This window comes from Phodopus roborovskii, unplaced genomic scaffold (genome assembly GCF_943737965.1).
Source record: "Phodopus roborovskii unplaced genomic scaffold, PHOROB, whole genome shotgun sequence".
Classification (NCBI taxonomy): Eukaryota; Metazoa; Chordata; class Mammalia; order Rodentia; family Cricetidae; genus Phodopus; species Phodopus roborovskii.
The window spans coordinates 20,220,231-20,240,287 of NW_026126460.1; the positions used below are offsets into that span (position 1 = coordinate 20,220,231).

At 49.1% G+C, this 20,057-nt stretch overlaps 1 protein-coding gene across 3 annotated transcripts in view; it reads left to right on the forward strand.

Annotated features, from left to right (window-relative positions):
• Pnkd (PNKD metallo-beta-lactamase domain containing) overlaps positions 1-20,057 on the forward strand; it is a 63,537-nt gene that overhangs the window by 29,412 nt on the left and 14,068 nt on the right. The window contains exon 3 of one of the 3 annotated variants that reach the window (XM_051190454.1): positions 5,996-6,067. The exons of 1 other annotated variant lie outside the window; for it this stretch is intronic. In XM_051190454.1, coding sequence (XP_051046411.1) covers positions 5,996-6,067 — 72 coding nt within the window. Of the gene's footprint in view, positions 1-5,995; positions 6,068-11,629; positions 11,816-20,057 lie in introns of those variants that run through there. One more of the 3 variants, XM_051190456.1, reaches the window with a different exon arrangement.

The following is a 20,057-nucleotide window of genomic DNA, read 5'->3' on the forward strand; positions in this document are numbered from 1 at the left end:
TTTGCAGAATGAGCTCAGCGGTTATCTCCTGTGAGCTCCACAGAAGTCTTGCAGGTCAACTCTCTTCTCATTTGATCTACAATTGAGAAGGCTGGGCCAAGGGAAGTGGCATGACTTACCCAAGATCACACAGCTAGGGCATGAGAGAGGTAGGTCTTGGAGCCTTGAAATGTGTAGCCTTATAAATCCCTCTCATGGGACAAACAAGAGGATGATGCATGCAGCAGTTTGAATGAGAATAACCCCCATAGGTTCGTGTGTTTGCATGTTTGGCTAACCGTTGATGGAACTGTTTGGGAAGGATTAGGAGGTGCGGCCTTGTTGGAGGAGATTGTGATAAAATACTCTGATAAAAAGCAATTTAGAGAGGTGGGCAGTGGTGACACACAGCTTTAATCCCAGCACTCAGGAGGCAGGGAAGATGGATCTCTGAGGAGGCCAGCCTGGTCTACAAACTGAGTTCTAGGTAGGACAGGGCTACACAGAGAAATCTTGTCTCAAACAACAACAAAGCAAAAATAAAATAAAAGCAACTTAGGGATGAAAGGGTTCATTTTAGTTCAGGTTACAGGTTCCATTATTGTGGGAAAGTCAAGGCAGGAACTTGTCTTCTAAGTGAGCTCTAGGCCACTGAGAGACCCTGTTTCAAAGGAGGTAGAGAGTGTTCCTGAGGATTACATTCAAGGTTTGTCTTTTAGCCTAAACACACACACGCGCGCGCGTGCGCGCGCGCACGCGCGCGCGCACAACAAAAGGCAGGGTGAAATACTTGGCTAGAAACTCCAGGACTGATTACTTTAAGACTTGGTTATTTGTTTGCAACTGACTGGACTGTAATTCTGCCTCATTGTCCCATATGCTAGGATAGCAGGTGTGAGCCACCATGCGCACTTTTCCATGAGGTCTTCAGAGATATAGGTTCCTGCTCTGTTAATGCTCTGCCATCTGCAGTGTTCTAGAACATCTCTTTGGTGGTGGTGGTGTGTGTGTGTGTGAGAGAGAGAGAGACAGAGATGGAGAGGGAGAGAGATGGAGAGGGAGAGAGTCTGAATGCATATGAGTCAGTTTTCTCCTTCTACCATGGGATCCTGACATTGAACTCAGGTGGACAGGCGGGCCCTGTAAGTGCTTTTACTGACTGGTCCATCTTGGCCATCCTGGAATATCCTCCTAAAGTGCTTTGTGATGGCACCATAATGTCTGCTGGGGTACCAGACACCACAGCAGATGGCAGCATCCGGGAGCGGTAAAGGTGGCTTCTTTGTAGAAAGAAAGGGGGCATTTGAGAAAGCACAGCTGAGCTAGGTGGAGAATACGTGAAGTCCCAGCACTCAGGAAAGGGGAGGCAGAAAGATCTGGAGTTCAGGGTCAGTCTCAGGTGCAAAGGAAACAAGCGGTCATCCTGGACCACATGAAAGCTGCCAGTAGGGATAGGATGCATCTCAGTGATTGAGGGCGAGCATGCTTAGTAGGCAAAGGACCCTAGGTTTGATTAGGAACACTGAACTCTGCAGCTGCATTAGATCCCCCTTTAAAAGCAATGGAAACTTTTTAAGAAGGTCCCCATCCTGTCTCTCTTGCCCTCTCACCAGCTGTGTGACCTGCAGCCACTGAATTGATCTCTCGGGATTTGATAGATAGGGCCGCATGGGAGCTAAGGGTTCTTCTATTTAAAGTGCCTGGCACATGCTGTGTGCTATATAAATATTTGCTATTATTATCTCATGGCAGGAATTGCATCATGTTCCTGGGTCTAACCAATAGCTGGCAGGGTACCAATTAGCTTAGACCAATCAAGACCCACCTACCAGGGCTGGAGAGGAACTAAAGGCTGTGCTATTGAAAGAGGAGTGGGCAAAATAGAAGTTAACAAGGAAAAGATAGAGAGTGGTTAGAGAATGGCCATTAATCAGCAAAAAGAAAAGAAAAGCCAAACCCGTTTAAACATATTAACACAATTCTGTTTGTGTATCTTCCAGTTTTTTTTTTTTTTTAAACTCTTTGTTTTGAGATAATCTCAGGTTTAGGCAGAATATTTTTGAAAAGGTACAGGAGCTCCTGTACCTTCGCTCTCTTTTCTAAACTTTCTAAAACTTTCACATTTTTTTTAAACTATAAAATTAGCGTTTGTGTGGCTGGAGAGATGTCTCAGTGATTAAGAGCACTGACTGCTCTTCCAGAGGACCTGGGTTCAGTCCCAGCATCTTGGGACATGACAGCTAACAACTGTCTGTAACTCCAAGATCTAACACCCTCACATAGATATACATGCAGGTAAAACACCAGTGTACACAGAATAAAAATAAATTAATTAAAAAAAAAAAACTAGTGCCAAGTCCAGGAAATTAACACTGACAAGTAATTCATGTACAATGTATTCCCTTTCTTTGGTTTAGGACCCGAAGTCATTCATGTTAATGACAAATGTCTTTCTGAGGTTCTCCAGAGGCCTGACTGAACCCTCCTCTCTACCTGTGGAACCTCTAGGTGGATGAGAGCCTCACCTCACCCTCCCCTGTACCTCTGTGGCTGAGCCTCTGTGGCCTTCAGCCTTTACATGCCTTTCAAATTATGCCTTTGGGGAAGACACCATTGAACAGAATTAGTCAGTCAGTCAGTCAGTCTGTCTGTCTGTCTATCTTTTGGAGGGGAGGTTCCAGACAGGGTTTCTCTGTGTAACAGCACTGACTGTCCTGGAACTTGCTTTGTAGACCAGGCTGGCTTCGAACTCACAGAGATCTGCCTGCCTCTGCCTCCCTAGTGCTGGGATTAAAGGCCTGCACCACCACTGCCTGTCTTCTCTCTAGTTTATTTGTTTCTGGGGATAGAGTCTAGGGCCTTGCTCAAAGTAAGCACACACTCTTACCCCTAGCCTGACATTAGAATTTTTTTCTATCTTATTTTGTGTATGTGCATGGTATGAAGGTGTGCTCATGAGTCTGTACAGGTGCATAAATGTTGGGCCATCTCCAAAGCCCTATTTTTAATTAGTGATTTAATATATATGCATGTATATAGCACTCGTGATCAAACCTAAAGCCTTGTATAATCTGGACTCTACCACTGAACTTGCATCCCTAGTCTGCCCCCTCAGGGTAGGGGCTTATTGTTGTTGTATGTAGGGTATAGACTTGAACTTTGAGATTCTCCTGCCTAAATTCCTGAGTGTTATAATTATTTCATGTACCACTGAACTAGACTTTTGAGAGAAGCTTTAATTTGTCTTTTGGGTATTTGGGGGAGGGCGGTGGTTGAGACAGGATTTCTCTGTGTAACAGCCCTGGCTGTTCTGGAATTAGCTCTGTAGGCCAGTCTGGCCTCGAACTCACAGAGATTCGCCTGTCACTGCCTCCCTCGTGCTGGGATTAAAGGCGTGCACCGCCGCTGCCACCACCACCGCCCAGCAGAAGCTATACTTTGAACATGGGGGGGGGTCATGGCACTCCCTGTGAGGATCCCCGTGTAAGGAGGGCTGAGTGGCCACAGAACTTGGTTCTTTGCTGAAGGCAAAGGAAATGAAGTTGGGGCCCAAGGTTCAGAATGACAGTTGTGGGTATTGAGACTGTAATGGAAATACTGGAATCTGACACTACAGGATACCCTGCAGATGTCACCGAGAGGAGACAGGGTTAGGCTCTTGAGCATGGTGTCTTGATTGGGAGAGCCAGCAGTCTGAGAAGAATGGATTAACACCCTGACAACTGTCATCCTTGAATCCCAGCTAGCAGATTCTACAGAGGAAAAGGAACGCGGTTGTTAGTTTTTTGCTGCATTGTTTTGTTTTGTTTGTTGTTGTTTTATGAGCTTGACACAAGCTAGAGTCATCTAGGAAGAGGGGACCTCAGATGAGAAAATGCCTCCATCAGATTTTCTTGTGGGAAAGTCTTTAGGGCATTTTCTCCATAATTGACGTGGGAAGGCCCAGCCCACTATAGGTGATGCCAGCCCTGGGCTGATGGCCCCAGAGATATAGGAAAGCAGGTTGAACAAGCCACAGGGAGTAAACCAGCAAGCAGTGCCCGTCCAGGCCTCTACTTCAGTTCCTCCTGAGCTGCTGCCCTGACTCCCTTCAGAGATGGACTGACTGTAAGTGGTAAGATGGAATAAGTCCTTTCCTCCCCAGGCTGCTTTTGATCATGGGGTTTACCCCAGCAATAGAGAGCTAACTAGAGCAGGGGACAGAGGCAGTCCATGATCCTGTAGCTCACTCTTTCCCTCAGGTGAGGTGGCTAGCCCATTTTTTGAGGTCCATGATATTATTTCCCTCCTTATCATTCCCTTCACACCTCCCTCATTCTGTGCATGTTTGGGCTCAGGTGCTTGACTCTCAGAGCCATGTTAGCTTCTATTATCAACCTTGTTCTCCTCCAGGGGCATCTGGACAGGGAAGGGTTTAACTCAGAATGAGCAAACCATTAATAGGGTGATGTGTTAAACCTGGAACGACATGAACATGCTGATTCCTTTGTATGATATGGGTTACACGTGTGTCTTTCTAATACAGAATATGAAAGTATCCCATCAAGACGGGACCCCAGCAAGATGCAAGTACCACTAAGGACTGATGTTGGGGTCCCAATAAGGCCTGAATCAAAGTGGTCCTGATTTACAGGAGATAGGAGTTTCCTATGCCATGCTATAGGAAGCTAGAGGCGAGTAGACTAAGGCTGGATGGAATAGGAGTGAGTACTTCAAGGGTCTGAACCTCAGACCAGGTAAGGAGGGTGCAGGTGTGGCTCAGTGGCAGAGTGCTTGCTCAGCAAGCACTGGGTTTGGGGTTCAATCCCCAGTACTGAAAAGTAAACGACAACAAAATATTGGGAGGGAAGAAATACAATCTGAAATGTGGACTGAAGGGCTGGGAGGAATTGATGATTTGAGGAGCTGAAGGACATTGTACTGGGATGAGGGACCAGGGAAGAGGACACTAGAGTTGAGGGTTTTCATATTCAGCGTGGTCCAGATCAATGAAAGTCATGACCTATGAGCAGGTCCTTGCTGAACTAACTCCACTGGAAACCTTGGAATTGAAGTCAAGTACAGAGACGAAGGCTGAGTTCTGGATCACCAGTGCAGAATGCAGGGTGTTAGGCCCAGTGGACCTATTGTATGTGAATGTCAGTGACAAGAGGTAGCCAGAGCATTGTTTTTTCAAGTGCATGGAGTGGATCATAGGCTCCCTATAGCTCCAGATCTGCTGAGTTAGATGCTAAATGAGCCATACTAGTTGGTTACCTAGGGACAGAAGTCAAACAAATAAAACAGATGCTCAAAAGCCAGGTCTGATGGTGCATACCTGTAGTCCCAGACACTCAGGAGGCTGAGGCAGGAGAATAGCTTGAGTTCAGTAGTTCTGGGTTGTAGTGTGTTTTGCTGATTAGGTGTCAGGACCAAGTTTAGTATTAGCATGGTGAGCTGCTGGAGTCTGGACCATCAGGTTGCCAAAGAAGGAGTGAATGGAACCAGGTTGGAAAGCCTTAGTCCTGATCAGTAATAGAGCACCCATGCCCAACCCAGAGCTAGGACAAGACAGAAGCCATAGCCTCACCTACTGAAGGCAGGTCAGTGGATAGGCAGGAAAGCAAAGGAAAACATGAGGCAGATTGAGTCAGGACAGGGCAGGGGAGAAGTGGCAGGGAAGTCCCCCCAAGCAAATGATATTTGCAGAATATGCAGCACAATGGCTCAGAGGGAAGGTCACTATGGGTGAGCTCTTGATGACAGCATGTCAATGGGGCTGGCCAGAGTGTCCAGTCACCACTTTTGCATTGGGTCAACATTTCTTAACAAAACTGACTTTGCCGCCTGGTCCAATAAGATATCCCTACTTTTTTGTTTTGTTTTTTGAGACAGGGTTTCTCTGTACAACGGCTCTGGCTGTCCTGAAACTCATTCTGTAGACCGGGCTGGCCTCAAACTCTGCCTCTTGAGTGCTGGGATTAAAGGGTGTGCCACTATGCCTGGCTGATATCTCTATTCTTTAACCTTGAAACAGCTCCATCTACTATGGTGTTATTGACGTCATCATCATCCTCACCATCATCACCATCATCACCAATGATATCCTGTAAGTCAGCTATGCACCAGGCATCCAGCTTGAGCCATAATACAAGGGTGAAGCCAGGCTGTCTTTCCAAGGGACACAGCTTTGGCTGGCAGCTGGAATAAGGAACGGACATGAGAACATCTGCCTCTACCCCTGGAACCTGGAAGAAAGGTTGCCTTTTGGCGTGTATGTGTGTGTGTTGTTTTTATGTGTATACGTTTACTACTTGCATCTATGTCTGTGCACCACGTCCAAGCCTAGTGTCTGGAGAGGTTGGAAGGAAGAGGGTGTTGGATCTCCTGGGACTGGAGTTACAAACTCCAGGAATAGAGGTGAGCTGCCATAAGGGTACTGGGAATCCAACCAACTCTGGTCCTCTCTTAACTACTGCGTCATATCTCCAGTCCTGTTCTGTGGTTTTTGTTTTATTCGTTTACTTTTTTTTTTTTTTTTTCAAACAGGGTTTCTTTGTGTAGCCTTGCTTGTCCTGGAACTCACTCTGTAGACAAGGCTGGTCTTGAACTCACAGAGATCTGCATGCCTCTGTCTCCCATGTGCTGAGATTAAAGGAGTGCATCACCACCACCTGATGGGAGATATCATTCTGTAAATATGTTTCTCTTAATGGTTAATGAATAAATCCCTGTTGGTCAACAGGAAAGCAAAATAAGCAGGACTAGGAGACAAGGAGGATTCTGGGAGATGTAGTAGAGAGGAGTCAGACCCTCTCTCCAGTAAGATAAGACCATGTGGAAACAGATAGATAGAAATGAGTTAATATTTAAGACAGAGCTAGCCAATAAGAAGCTCTAGCCATTGGCTAACAGGTGGGAAACTGCTTGTAACAACCACCCGGCTTGGTTTGTTTTTTTCTTTTTGAGACAGGGTCTTGCTATGTAGACTGGATAGCCTTGAATTCACAGCTAGCCTATGAGTTCACAATCCCTCTGCTTCAGATTTACTAGTGCCAGGATTACAGGGGTGTTCTACCATGCCTCATTGCCTTTGGTCATTGCTGTTTGGGGTATGCATTTGTTTGTTTGCTTTTGAGACAGAGTCTCACTACGTAACTCAGACTGGCCTTGAACTCATGAACCTCTTGCCTCAGCCTTCCCATTGCTGAACCTACAGGTGTGCACCATCCCACATGGCTGTGCTTTCGATTATTAATGGGTCTCTCTTGGAGAGTCACAGAGGTAAACTTTAGCCTTGGCAGTGATTCTGAGCTGCTCCTAGGAGGAAAGATTGTGTGACTGAAGGCCAGGTGTGTGAGTGCCTCAGAGACAGCTTCCCTACAGCTTCCTGGTGTGGATTGTTCTGTAGTCTTCTATACAACTGTCCTGTAGGGACAGAACCTTCTGGTCAGAACAAGAGAATTCCGGTCTCTGACTGTCACAGTGCTCAGCAACAATAAGTTGTCATTCAACCATTCTTTGCTTCAACCATTCATTCAGTCATTCATCAAATGCTAACTTAATGCTCTGGGGCCAGCATTGTATATACCACCAACTCATGGGACTTACGTTCCAGTGGGAATCACAAGACAATGTCCAGTTGTGAAAAGTGCCTTGAAGATGAAGGACATAGACAGTAATTATCTTGGTTACTTTTCCATTGCTGTGAAGAGACACCATGCCCAAGGCAACTTATAGAAAGAAAGAATTTATCTTACAGGTTCAGAGGGTTAGTCCATGACCACCATGGTGCAGAGCATGGCAACAGGCAGGCATAGGGCTGGAGCAATAGCTGATAGCTTACATGTTGAGACAACAACCACGAGAGAGAGAGAGAGAGAGAGAGAGGAGAGAGAGAGAGAGAGAGATCACTAACTGTGATCACTCAAAGCCCAACCCCATTGTTATTCTTCTCCTCCAACAAGGCCATACCTATTCCTTCCCAAACAGTACCACCAACTGGGGACCAAGTAATCAAACATATGAGCCTATGGGGACCATTCTCATTAGAATCACCACAGTAGCCAGGTGGTGGTGGTGCATGACTTTAATTCCAGCACTTGGGAGGCAGAGGCAGGCAGATCTCTGTTTGTTCAAGGCTGGCCTGGTCTACAAAGCTACACAGAGAAACCCAAAACAACAAAACAAACAACAACAACAAAAAAAGAATCACCACAGTAATGTAAATGGTATAAAAGAGTGTTGGGGGCCAGCAGAGGCATCTGGGAGGACCCACTATTCTTTGGGCACCTTAGTGAGTTTGCATTTGCAGATGCCCCTTTCTCAGGCTGTGTGTTACTGTCATCTTTGTAGTGGGCTTATCCTAGGCATTACAAGACTTTGTCAAGACCTGAAGCATCTACTTCTAGTTTCTATAGTATCCTCTCTGCCCAGGTATAGTGGGAGCCCTGGTAGATGGGATGTAGCCACCCTTCTGCTCAAGATGCAGATTACTTCTCAGCTTCCAAGGGAAGGAGTGTGTACAAAGGACCTGTCTTGGTTGCTGTGATAAAAATGCCCCAAGATAAGCAACTCAAGGGAGAAAGGTTTTGTTTGGGTTTTGAGAAAAGGTCTCAACCATATAGTTCTGGCTTGGCCTGGAATTCACTATGGAGACCAAGCTGGTCTCGAACTCACAGAGATCTGTCTGTCTCTACCTTCTGAGGACTGGGATGCTGAGTCACGCTGAGTCAAAAAGGGAGGGGTGTGAGTTTTAACTCACAGTTGAAGAGAACACTGTCTGTTCTCCTTTTGCTACAGTTAGGACTACAGCTCAGGAAATGGTGCCACCCACATGTAGCCCAGAGAGGTCAGGTCATCTCACCTCAACTAACCTAATGAAAACTATCCCCCATAGGCTATGAGGTCTACATCCCAGACGAGTCTAGAACTCACCAAGGAGACAATAGAGATTAACCTCATAGGGCCTGGGGTGGTAATGACCTTGATACATTTGAGGGACCAAGTAGTTAATGCAAAGTGGCAAGGGGAAGAATGCCATTTCGGGAGGCTGGAGACAGGCTCAGCTATGGAGCAGAGGCCCTGGGGGCTGTGATGGGAATCTGGCATTTCAAAGAACATTTAGTCAGTATTTAATATGTAGGTGGCACCATGCCAGACAATGGCAAGCTACAGATGAATACATTAAATTAGAGTTTCGCCGAGGGTTGGTGGTGCACACCTTTAATCTCAGCACTCAGGGGGGAGGCAGAGGCAAGTGGATCTCTGCGAGTTCCAGGCCAGCCTGGTCTACAGAGCGAGTTCCAGGATAGGCTCCAAAGCAAATACAGAGAAACCCTGTCAGGGGAGGGGGGGTAGCGTTTCCATTCTGAAGAAAGATGTGAAGTCTAAGATTGCACTCTGATATCGCCAGCAAGGGGAAAGGTATGGCATTGGCATCTTACTAAAGGGTACTGGTATGCATGCGTGTGTGCTTGTTCAGGAAAGTACATGAGATCTGAATCTATGGAACAAAGAACAAATAGCACTCCAGGCAGAAAACACAGTGCGTACAAAAGCGTGGGATCACAGAACAGTATGGTGAATTCTAGAAACTATGAGTAGTTAGATATTGCAGGGCAGAATGTAGGAAAGGGGTGAATAGCATCTAGCTTGCTAGAACAGCAGATTCTCATGGGACAGACGAGAGAACTACAGCAGATTTGGAGCCATCCTAGAATGTCTTCCAGGACAGTCCAGAGAAGAGGAGGATGGCTCCCTGAGCCTGCATGAGTTTGCAAAGATCTCCCCTTCACTCCCTAACCCCAGCCTTGCTGTGACTCCAAGGGTTCCATACACCAAGTCTTGAGTTTATTATCTATGAATCTGTTAATGAGTGTTGGAGGGGTACAAGCGCCTGCTCCTAGGGGGTTGGGGCTGAGGTTTAACATTCTGTCCTTTGTGTTCTCTGCAGGCCCATGCCTGAGCTTGCATTTCCTGTTTTCGATTACAGGGAGTGTGTTGTATTTTCTCCATAAAATACTGCTTCACAGGGACTTCCCTCCAGTAGGGTATGTTCACAATGCCCCACAATCCTTCAGTGTTGCATGTGCAGACACAGAGACACAAACTCTCCCATGCCTTCTGTGAGTTTGCTTATTGGTCTTCATCTCACCACAGCCATTGGCAGCTTCAGCACTTCCTGAGCCTGGGCACTGAGAGGTAGGGACTGCAGGCAGGAGGCGGGAGGGCATGTCTACAGGCTACAGGGAGCTTGTATCTCTCAAGATGGCCCAACAGAATTCCTGGGGCTTCCAGACTGAAGCAAGGATTGGGTGAATTACAGTGCAGTTGGGAAACTGCATTTAACCCACCCATCAGCTATTTGGTGGGCGCAGCGGGTTGAAGTACAAAACTGTCCATAGGAACCCACAGTTGTACAGTGGGCACTGACTCCCAGAGCACGGAGGGCGGTGGAAAATGTGATGTGGGGTCTCGTTATCTAGGGCTCTCAGGAAGCAGGGAGGAAAACAAGAGTGTTGCCTCACCTGCTTCCCTCTGCCTCTCCCCCTGGGAGTGATGGTGAGCTTGACTTCGCAGCAAGACCAAATCCAGCCAGCCCAGCCCCTGCTCCTGTGTGTCTCAATCGACGTGGCACCACACTTGCTCTCACACCCTCCTCCACTCCATTGACCAGAGCTCATTAGGAAGACAGCAGCAACAGGGTGAGGAGATATCGATGTGCAAATCAGACTGGGCATGGAAATGACGATGCCTAGCTGCTAGACCTGGCTCTGCCACTCATGGCTGCATAAGCTGTGGACTTGCTGTCCCATATCACTGATTCCCCCCTTTGCTTACTTTGGGCACCTTAGTTCCTCATCACATCTGCCTATAAGTTTGTGAGCACATACACACACATATATACATGCACTTATATTGTTCTCCAACTGTGTCCCATAGTGTAGGCTCCAGGAATGTTCCCATCCTCCCTGTTGGGGATTAACCAAACCCAGGGTCTGGCACATGATGCGCCACCAAACTACTGCCCCAGCCTGGATACTGTGAATTTGTGTGAGCTCAAACGCCATGGCACTCCTGGGAAGTTTAGCCAGCTGGTGGGAGTGGTTCTCTCCTCCCAAACCAAGTGGGTCCAAAGGTTCAAACTCAGGTGGTCAGGTTTGGCACCAAATGTCTTTATCCACTGAGCCATCTTGGGCCTCTTTTGACTATCTTAAAATCTGGCACAATGCCTTTAATTTAGTGAATGAATAAATGAACGGCAGAAGATGCAGTAAGCTCCTAGGTTCCTTCCAGTTGATAAAATTTAGGAATCTAAGGTTTCTCACCAGGAGGACCACACCAAGGCCTCTCCCAGAGTTCCCAGCTAGGGAAGAGGGCGGACTTGGCTTCAGTATTGTGGTAGGACACTTGGCCTATGTGGACTCTGATTAGCACACTGGTAAGCCGGCTCGAGCTCCGCCTCGGGACTCGCCAGGACCGGGAGGGCCCAGTCTGTCTTAATCTAGGGATTCGCAGCGCGTGCCAGGCCACAGCTGGCAAGGGGGCGGGTCAGAATGTGAAGTAATGGGAGGAGCCAAGTGCCCCGCGTCCCCCAGCGCGCAGGTGCGGGGAGCCCCGCCTCTCTGAGTGTGGGGCGGGGCGGGACCATCGCCTAGCAACGCTCTGCCCCGCCCCCGGTTCCGGCCCCCAGCATGGCTTGGCAGACCTGGCCGGCGCCCTGGCTGTGGGTCTCCGGTTGCGGGCTGCTGTTCTTCGCCTTCGTGCTGCTCCTGAGTCCCCGCGGCTGCCAAGAGCGGCGGGGCTTCCGCGGCCTGCTCATGACGCGCAGCCAGCGGCTGCTCTTCCGAATCGGGTTAGTGCCCCGGCTCCGATCGGATCGGTGCAGGCTCGGGAAGGCGGGCACCCTGGGAGAGGAGATGCGGAAGGGACACCGGGGGTTCTAGGATGGCTTGAACTAGGTGGTCCTAAACCGGAACAGAAGGACAGAGAAACTGGCTGGAGATGCCCCTCTGAGTTCATGCTGAGTGAGGAAAGGAAAGAGTTGGAGGACTGAAGAATTGCGACGGACAGGGTGGGAAAAGAGGATTAGATTCGCAGATATGAATAGGCAGGGCAGGAGAGCCAGAGAACTCGGGGAGACAAGCGCCGAGTAAGATGCTAAAGGCCAAGGAACTGGGAAAGCCGGAAAGTGCGGGAACTGGTGCATGAAGACCGCGCACCTCGCTGCAGGGCAGAGGTCAGCAGATCGAGCTCCCTTGCGGGTTCAAGGGTAAAAACATGCTCTGGTCGTGAAACTAACCTCAGTGTGTCCGTCTCTGCCCGTCATCCAACTCTCCTCAACACTAGGTAGACTATTCTTCCCTGGCAGAGTTCAACTCTGTAGGTCAATCTGGCCCTTTCCCTCTACCTCCTATTACTGGCACCCAAAGCCTTAGGCTGTGAAATTTGACCCAACAGCCAGCCACAGACCGCCAGCGACTTTGCCCAGCCAACTCTCCTCTTTGCTCATTTCTTTAAGGGCAGCAGGGAAGAAACCCCTCAAACCATAGTTTGGGACAGTAATGTCAGGATGGAAATCAAGGTCCGTGGCCAGATTGCTGGGAAGGCGTATGCCTGGGAATTTCTGAGTTTCAGAGATGACATTGTGCAATTCACCCTTCCTCCCTCCTCAGAGCACCTCTGCTACTCCCCAAAACTTCAGGCCTAGGGCTCCATTCATGGTCTCTAAAACAGAGATATAAAAACCCTATGGGCTGAAGAACAGATTCTAGATAGTACTCTGACCGGTTTGCCATGACTTTGTAAAAAGCATTAAAGTAATGAGGTGGCAGTTTTTGTTTAACTGGTTGGCTTGGTAGGACAGCCTCCCTATGTGTCCCAGGCTGGTCTTGAACTTGTGATCCTCTAGTCACATTACAAGTGTGTACAGGGCAAGGTTTGTGACTGTCTATCACTGTATTTTGTATCTGGATTCTGGGAATGGGTGTGAAGTTTTATTTTGTTTGGTCTGTCTGTTATTTGGCTGGTGCTGGAGATTGAGCCTCAGGAAAGCTAAATACTCTATCACTGAGCTGTACACTCCTCATCACTAGATTTGGGGACTGTGTGTGCACACTTGTGTTTGTGCATGGGTGTGTGCATGTGTGCATGCATGCATTTGCTTTGGCTTGGGTTTTTAGTTTTCTTCACAACATTCCTGGGGATTATGTATCTCTATTTAGACAAAGAATTTTAAATCTACTTTTAGCATCCAAAATCGGTAAGCCCCAAGTCATACACATGGCCCAAGGAAGTGGGAAAAGGGGAATTTCCATGAGGAACTAGAATCTGAATTCCTAAGATCAGAGTGCCAATAATCACAGTATCATAACCATGAGATTTTAGGTATTTCTAAACTTGGGATTTGGGAGTTTTTCAAATCCCGTAATTTTGGTTTCTTTGGGGAGATTCTTCATAATTCTTTTTTGGGGGAGGGGGAGTATTAGGGGTTAAAATGGGATCTTGCTATGTCCCAGGCTTGCTTCAAACTTTGCAGCCATCCTTCCTCGGGCCCATGCTCAACTACAGGTATGCGCTACCACACAGAAGTGGTTCTGGGCTGTAGAGATGGCTCAGCTGTTTAAAGCACTGACTGCTCCGCAGAAAACCCAGGCACTGTTCCCAGAACCCACATGGTGGCTCACAACTGCCCGTAACTACAGTACCAGAGGCTGTAACACCTACTTCTGATCTCTTCTAGGGCACCAGACACAAACATAGTGTACATGCAGGCAAAACACCCATATACACACACATACACACAATCTTTAAAATTTCTTTAAAAGAATTTAGTGGTTCTTTGGGGTTTTCCTTTGTCTGGATTTCCAGACTGCATTAGAATCAACTTTCCAATTTTGCAGAGCAGAAGGGTGTGCCTGGAATAGGATTTCCAGACCCTGCTGCTCTGTGGTCTGGGAAACAATCAGTCCAGTCCCTGGAGGGGAGACACTGCTAACCTTCAGACTGGGGCAGGGATAGGAGCAGGAAACATGTGGCAAATGTGTAGGTGTTGTTTCGAGGTGCCTCCAAGCCTGCAGGAAGGATGGACATGGAGGAGGAGTCCGTACCCACGCCATAATCTGAAGGTGTGGTAAGGGCCACCACAAATAGAGCATTTTGTTTGGGGCGGGAAAGCTGACAATGGAAAGCCCAAGCAATGGCTGAGAGAGGAACTGAACTGTTCATGTTATCATTAGTCATGATAGTTTTAGAAAAGGCTTTCCTCGATAGCCCTATTATCTGGAGAGGAGTATAACTAGGTTTTACTGAGGGTAGATACACCAGATGTGGGCTGACATTAGGCACATGAACTGGGGGCTCTGGGAAACAGGGTACAGGGTAGCCACACAGGTAGCAGGTGGAATGGCTGGACAAGGCAGCATTTGTATCCTTGTCACATGCATATTGAGCTTGTGACATTGGGCAGATAACCTTTCAGAGCCTGGCTTGTTTGCACCTGGGAATGATATGCGTGTCTGCCTTCTGGGGTTCCTGTGAAGACACATGTAAGTGGTCAGGAAATGATAGCAATTACTTGTGTGGTACCCTGTGATGGGCAGGAGGAGGGAGGATGCAAATAAAACTTTTAAATTTACATTAAAAAAAGAGAAAGAAAGATCTCCTAGGCTAAGGCTGTAGCTTAGCAGTGGGGTGCTTGTATAGTATAGGTAGGAGAAGGACCATATGAACAGATGTGAACTGGGAATCAAACTGTGGCAGGCACAGGGTAGGACAAGTTCCCAGGGGTGGCAGGAAGCAACTAAGGAGCCGATGATTGGATGACTAAGACTCCCTCGTGTGAGCCCCCGACTCAGCCTTGGTTTCCCTTTGCCCCTCTGCCTCCCAGGTGGTAGTGAGAAGGTTTGGCAGAGCTCTGTGGAGAGCCAGCCTTTTGCAGGGAGGGAAGTGGAGCATGAGATTGGGTGCTTTCTGCGCTGAGGGTGTCCTGCAGAGCTTCGGTGGACAGCAACTGGCCTTCGCTGATGTCCAATCTTAGCTGACCACACCCTGTTCATTCTTATACATAAGAGACCATTCATGTTCTTTCCTCTTGGGGTTTGATGACTGTGAGGCACATGATAGGAGCACTGGGAACTGAACTACAGTCTTCTGGACAAGCAGAAGCACTCTTAACCACTGAGCCATCTTTCCAGCCCCTCAGGGAGATCTTTCTTGACCCTCACCCCAACCGTGTGATAAAATCAACTGTCCCCCAATGAACTTGACTTTTACCATTTCTGAAAGAGGCAATATCCCTAAGTATTAGCATCGGCGCTGCTGACTTAAATCAGAAATATGGCCACTGAGATGACCCAGTGAGTAAGATTTCAAGCCTCATAACGAGTTTGTGACTCCTACAAGTTGTCCTCTGCCCACACACAATACATGTAACAAGCCAAAATTACATATGAAAAAAATCAGAAACATGTCCGTCTCTGCTCAGATCCCCTCTAGTGATATCTCCTCTTCTCTCTCCCCCTACCTCTCTCTCTTTCCCTCTCCCTTCTTCTGCCTCTCCCTCCTTCTCTCTCTCCCTTCCCCTCTGTCTCTCCCCCACCACACACACACACACACACACACACACAGGCACGCATGTGTGCGCGCGCGCATACGCACGCACACACAGACAGGAAGGTAGAGTTGGTTCTCTGTGCCAGCCACAGGGACTACTTTACTGTCTGTCAAACACTCCCAGCCAGTCCCTTCCTCCCCACCACTCTATCTCTGCCTAAATCACCTGTTCTAGAGGCCTGCCCCGAGGTGTGAAGCTCACCTGCCTACAGCTCTGTCCCGTTCCTGCCCTTCCATTCCCCTCGCCCAGCTTTATTCTCAATAGCTTGTGACAGCGTGTGTTGTGCTGTGTGTATTGACCTGTCTTTCTCCTCCCATCTGAATGTGGCCACACAAGGAGTAAAACTTTGTTTCTACTGTACCTCAGCTTCCAGAGCAATGCCTTATCAAATGTTCTTGGATGGATGGATAGCGTTGGCCCAGATGCCATGTCTGCCGTGAAGCTGGCTTAAACTCCTTAGTTTAAATTCACCTTTGCCTCTGCTGTGCCTGGCCACCATTACCCTTCTTAGAGCTTTCAGGGTGTTTTCCTTTTCTGGGCTCAGGCTGCCACAGGTCTTCCTTCCCAGCTGGGCTCCCACAGGTCTGCCCAGGGAGCACTTTTCTGTCAAAAGGGCCTATGCTGAAAATGAGTGAGAGAGGAGAAAGCCAAAGGAAAATGAGTTCCGGTGCTTTGGCAAGGCTAGCAGCCTAGGGCATAGCCTTCTGGCTGAGATGGGGCTCACTGGAGGGCTTGCCAGTTCTAATGTGTTTCTCATTCTGCCTGAGGGCTCCTAGCAGCTGTACATCCTCCTACAAAAGACGGCTGCTGTCTGGAGAGGGCTGCAGAGACTAGGAAGGCTGAGGGAACACAAGCAGGAGACTCTGACCTTGCATGCCCTGGCCTCGCGTGGGCACGGGGGAAGTGATTTCCAGGCATGGGAGGCTGCAGGAGACCCTCATTCACCCAAGGGCCTGTGCTGCCTCGTTAGCTTGTTTCTTCTCAAGAAAGCACAACCAGGGAGTGACTCTGTTCCTTAGTGCCTTGAGCCAGTCCCATTCATTAGAACCGTGTGACGTGTGGCCCTCCTGGGTCTGGTCCTTCAGTCCTCAGACAGCCGTTACGAGTTTGTTATTAGGTGAGTCCCATCACGGGTCACATGCAAGCCTGGACAGGCCAAATCTTGGCCCAAAACACCCACAACCCCCAGCTTCACCATCGTGTGACTGTCTCACTACTCTGAGCTCACATGTTGGGCTACAGTTATGTCTTATGTCTCACTGTACTTAGGGAACCCACACACACGGAGTACCTAAGCTGGGACTGCCTTATGTTCTGTGGCTACAGAATCCTCTTCATCCTTCTGCCCCATACTGGCCTGCGTGCAATGGGACCCTGGGCCCAGATGAGGCAGTCACTTGACAGCTCTCCAGTATCTTTCAGGGCTGCCCTGGGGAGGAGGGAGAGGGGAAGAAGGACCAGCATTGTGTGTTTTCTACTGTGCAGCAGAAGAGAGGCTGGGGGAAGGAATGTCCTGCTCACTGTTCCCATGGCTTCCCATGGAGCTTAGGCTGGGCCTCAGACACCAGATAAGCAGTGTCCTGGCTCGGGGAGATGAGGAATGGTGCACTGTGAGCCCAAATTAGGGAGCTGGCACTCCATTCACCATCCTAAGCCTCAGGGAGGGGCTAGCTCAGCCTGGACAGCTCCCACAGTAGCCACAGCAGCCACACACTTTCTCCCACCTGGTCACAGGAGACCAATTAGGAAACTGTATTTTCTTTCTGACATGGTTATGGTGGGTCCAAATGCGCGTCCAGGCTGTAGAAATACTGAGTCAGATTTCAGGGCTGGGGAAAGATTGAGCCTTATCGGGAGAGCACATGCCGATGCATGTGCCAGGCACTATAGACTCTAGGAGGGGGCAGAAGGGATCAGGGTCTTCCTTCCTGTTGTTGTTTGGTTTGGGGGAATTTGGTGGTGGTTGTTTGGAGACAAGGTCTCACTCTGTATCTCCTGCCAGCCCAGAACTCGCAGAGATCCACCTACCTCTGGTCCCAAGTGCTGGCTGGCATTAAAGGCCACCACATCTGGCCCAAGAGGTCAAAAATCTTAATGTGTACTGGACACCCCAACCCTAGTAGCTTGTGCTGATACACTGCTGTGAGTGCTGTCTTAGATCCCAGCTTGCTGACCAAGCCTGGGGACCCCACGCAAAGCCAGTGTCACCCCTATAACCACATGAATTCTTAGGAGAATTGAGCAAAAGGGAGAACAGACTGGGGAATAAGTCCCTGCTCCACACACCCAGCAATAGGAGAACGGGGGCTGTGTGTCTGGTGATGACCGAGGAAAGCAGGGGCCACAGGCTGGGGTACAGCTCAGTGACAGGCTGCTTGCCTTTCACATGTCAGGCCCTGGGTTCCACCCTCAAGCCTTTGTTTGCATGGACCATGGCATCCCAGCCAGGTGGGTCAGGGTTGGCCATAGGACACAGCTTCTACAGAGACTCTTCACATTTCCCCCTCCAGTCACTATTCCTAAATCACCCTCTCCGTCTGGCTCCCAGGGCATGCTCGGAACCACTGGCTTGCCAACACCCACTGCAGGCTCGATAGAGCCTTAATTCCGAAGGGGCCCTCAGAAGTCCGGGAGCCTGGTGCCCCATCCTGACATCCCTAGTGCTCCCTGCCCTCTCTGCAGTTGAGTGCAAAATGCCTGTGAATATCATATTATGAGCTGCTTCAGGAACAAGAGGTAGAAAGTTTCTAGACTTCAGGGTCCCAGAGGCCAGGTCCTAGGCTACATGCCCAGGTGTGTGTAGCCACTCTGACCTATCATTTTTTTCCAGAAAGTCCTTCAGAGGAATTGGGGAAGCCCTGTAATCGTCCAGGCCCACTCATCTAGTCTTACCACGTCTGACTTGGGGTTTGGGGAGGATTTAGTGGGTTCCAGGTCAGGCTTCGAGTGGGGTGTCTCTACCCACTGTTCCCTGACCTGTGATCTGGTCAAGCAAGGTCTGCCTCTACTCTCCCAGACTCCATGTCCTGTCTGTAAGATGGGAGTATGGTACCTGCCTCAGCCTTGAGATGATCCATGGGAGGCACTGGGCTCAGTCAGCTAGCTCCCGGGCTCAGACATGTGCTGTTAAGGGTGTGGCAGGGAGCTCCAGGGAGAAGCCCTGACCCTGACCATGTAAGCAGGAACGGACCGGGGTCTCGGGACCTCCTTGCTGTCTTCTCTCTTCCTTCTCTCTGGCTCTGAGGCCCTAGCTGGCAGGCAACATTAGGATTTTATGTCCCAGTGACACAGCCCCCACCCATGCCATTAAATCTGGGTGACCTGCTTGGCAGAGTACCCTGCTTGTCCAGGTCTGCGGGGGCAGTGGGGCAAGAGGAGGGAGTTGGGGCGGAGGGGACGTCAGTTGGGCAAGTCACTGCCATTAGACTTTCTGGGTCTGCCAGGCCTGGCCTTGCCTGGGATCCACTCTGGCCAGGCACTGTGCCATGCACATGCCTAGCCCCTCCCCAGCCTTTCCCAATCACTAGCCAGCCTTTCTTAAATGCCACTTGCTGTGCTGTGGCAGTGTAGGAGTCCTGAGGGTGGAGGCGAAACACAGGGAGTCACAGCAGCCACACAAGGGGCAGGTGGGAAGCTGCTAGCCCCAGGCAGGTACTGCCTAAGGAAGCCATAGGCTCTGGGTGTTCGAAGGCCGGACTGGGAAGCTGGAATTGCTGTGCATTCCAGATGGAGCAGAGAGAAGTTCTCTGATGGCATCGTCAGTGCATCTCCTAGTAAGAGTGAACTAAGTCTTGAACACAGTTAGGACTTGAGGAAGTAAAGAATCTTAGGGACAAAAAGAGAGAGGGTTCCAGAGCAGAGGCAAGGAGCCCAGAGCATTTGTCCTGTCTCAGGCAGTCTGAGCTGGCCTCGAACTTTTGATCCTCCTGACTCCATTGGGATTAATAGCCATGTACAATTACACCTGGTTTATAAGCCAGAGTTTGAAGCCGGGGCATTGTGCATGATAGGCAAGCACTCTACCAACTGAGCTATATTCACAGACCTGTTTTGGTCTTTTTGTTCTTTGATGTTTGTTTGTTTGTTTGTTTTACCCCCCCCCCTTTTTTTTTTTTTTTACCTTTTTTGTGGTGGAGGGCTTGGCAGCAAGCACCTTAACCACAGAATCATCTCAATGCCCCCATCCTGTGTGTGACACACACAGGCCACAGTACTCTGGTGGAGGTCAGAAGACAACTTTTGGAAGTCAGTTTCCACCTTCCACTTTGTCTTAATTAGGGTTTTAATTGCTGCAATGAATCACCATCCTCAAAACAACTCGGGGAGGAAATGTGTGTTCAGCTTTCATTTCCACAGCAATGTTCATCATGAAGGAAGTCAGGGCAGGAACTCAAGCAGCAAGAGCTGGAGGCAGGAGCTGATGCAGAGGCCATGGAGGGGTGCTGTTTTCTGGCTTGCTCAGCCTACTTTCTTATAGAACTCA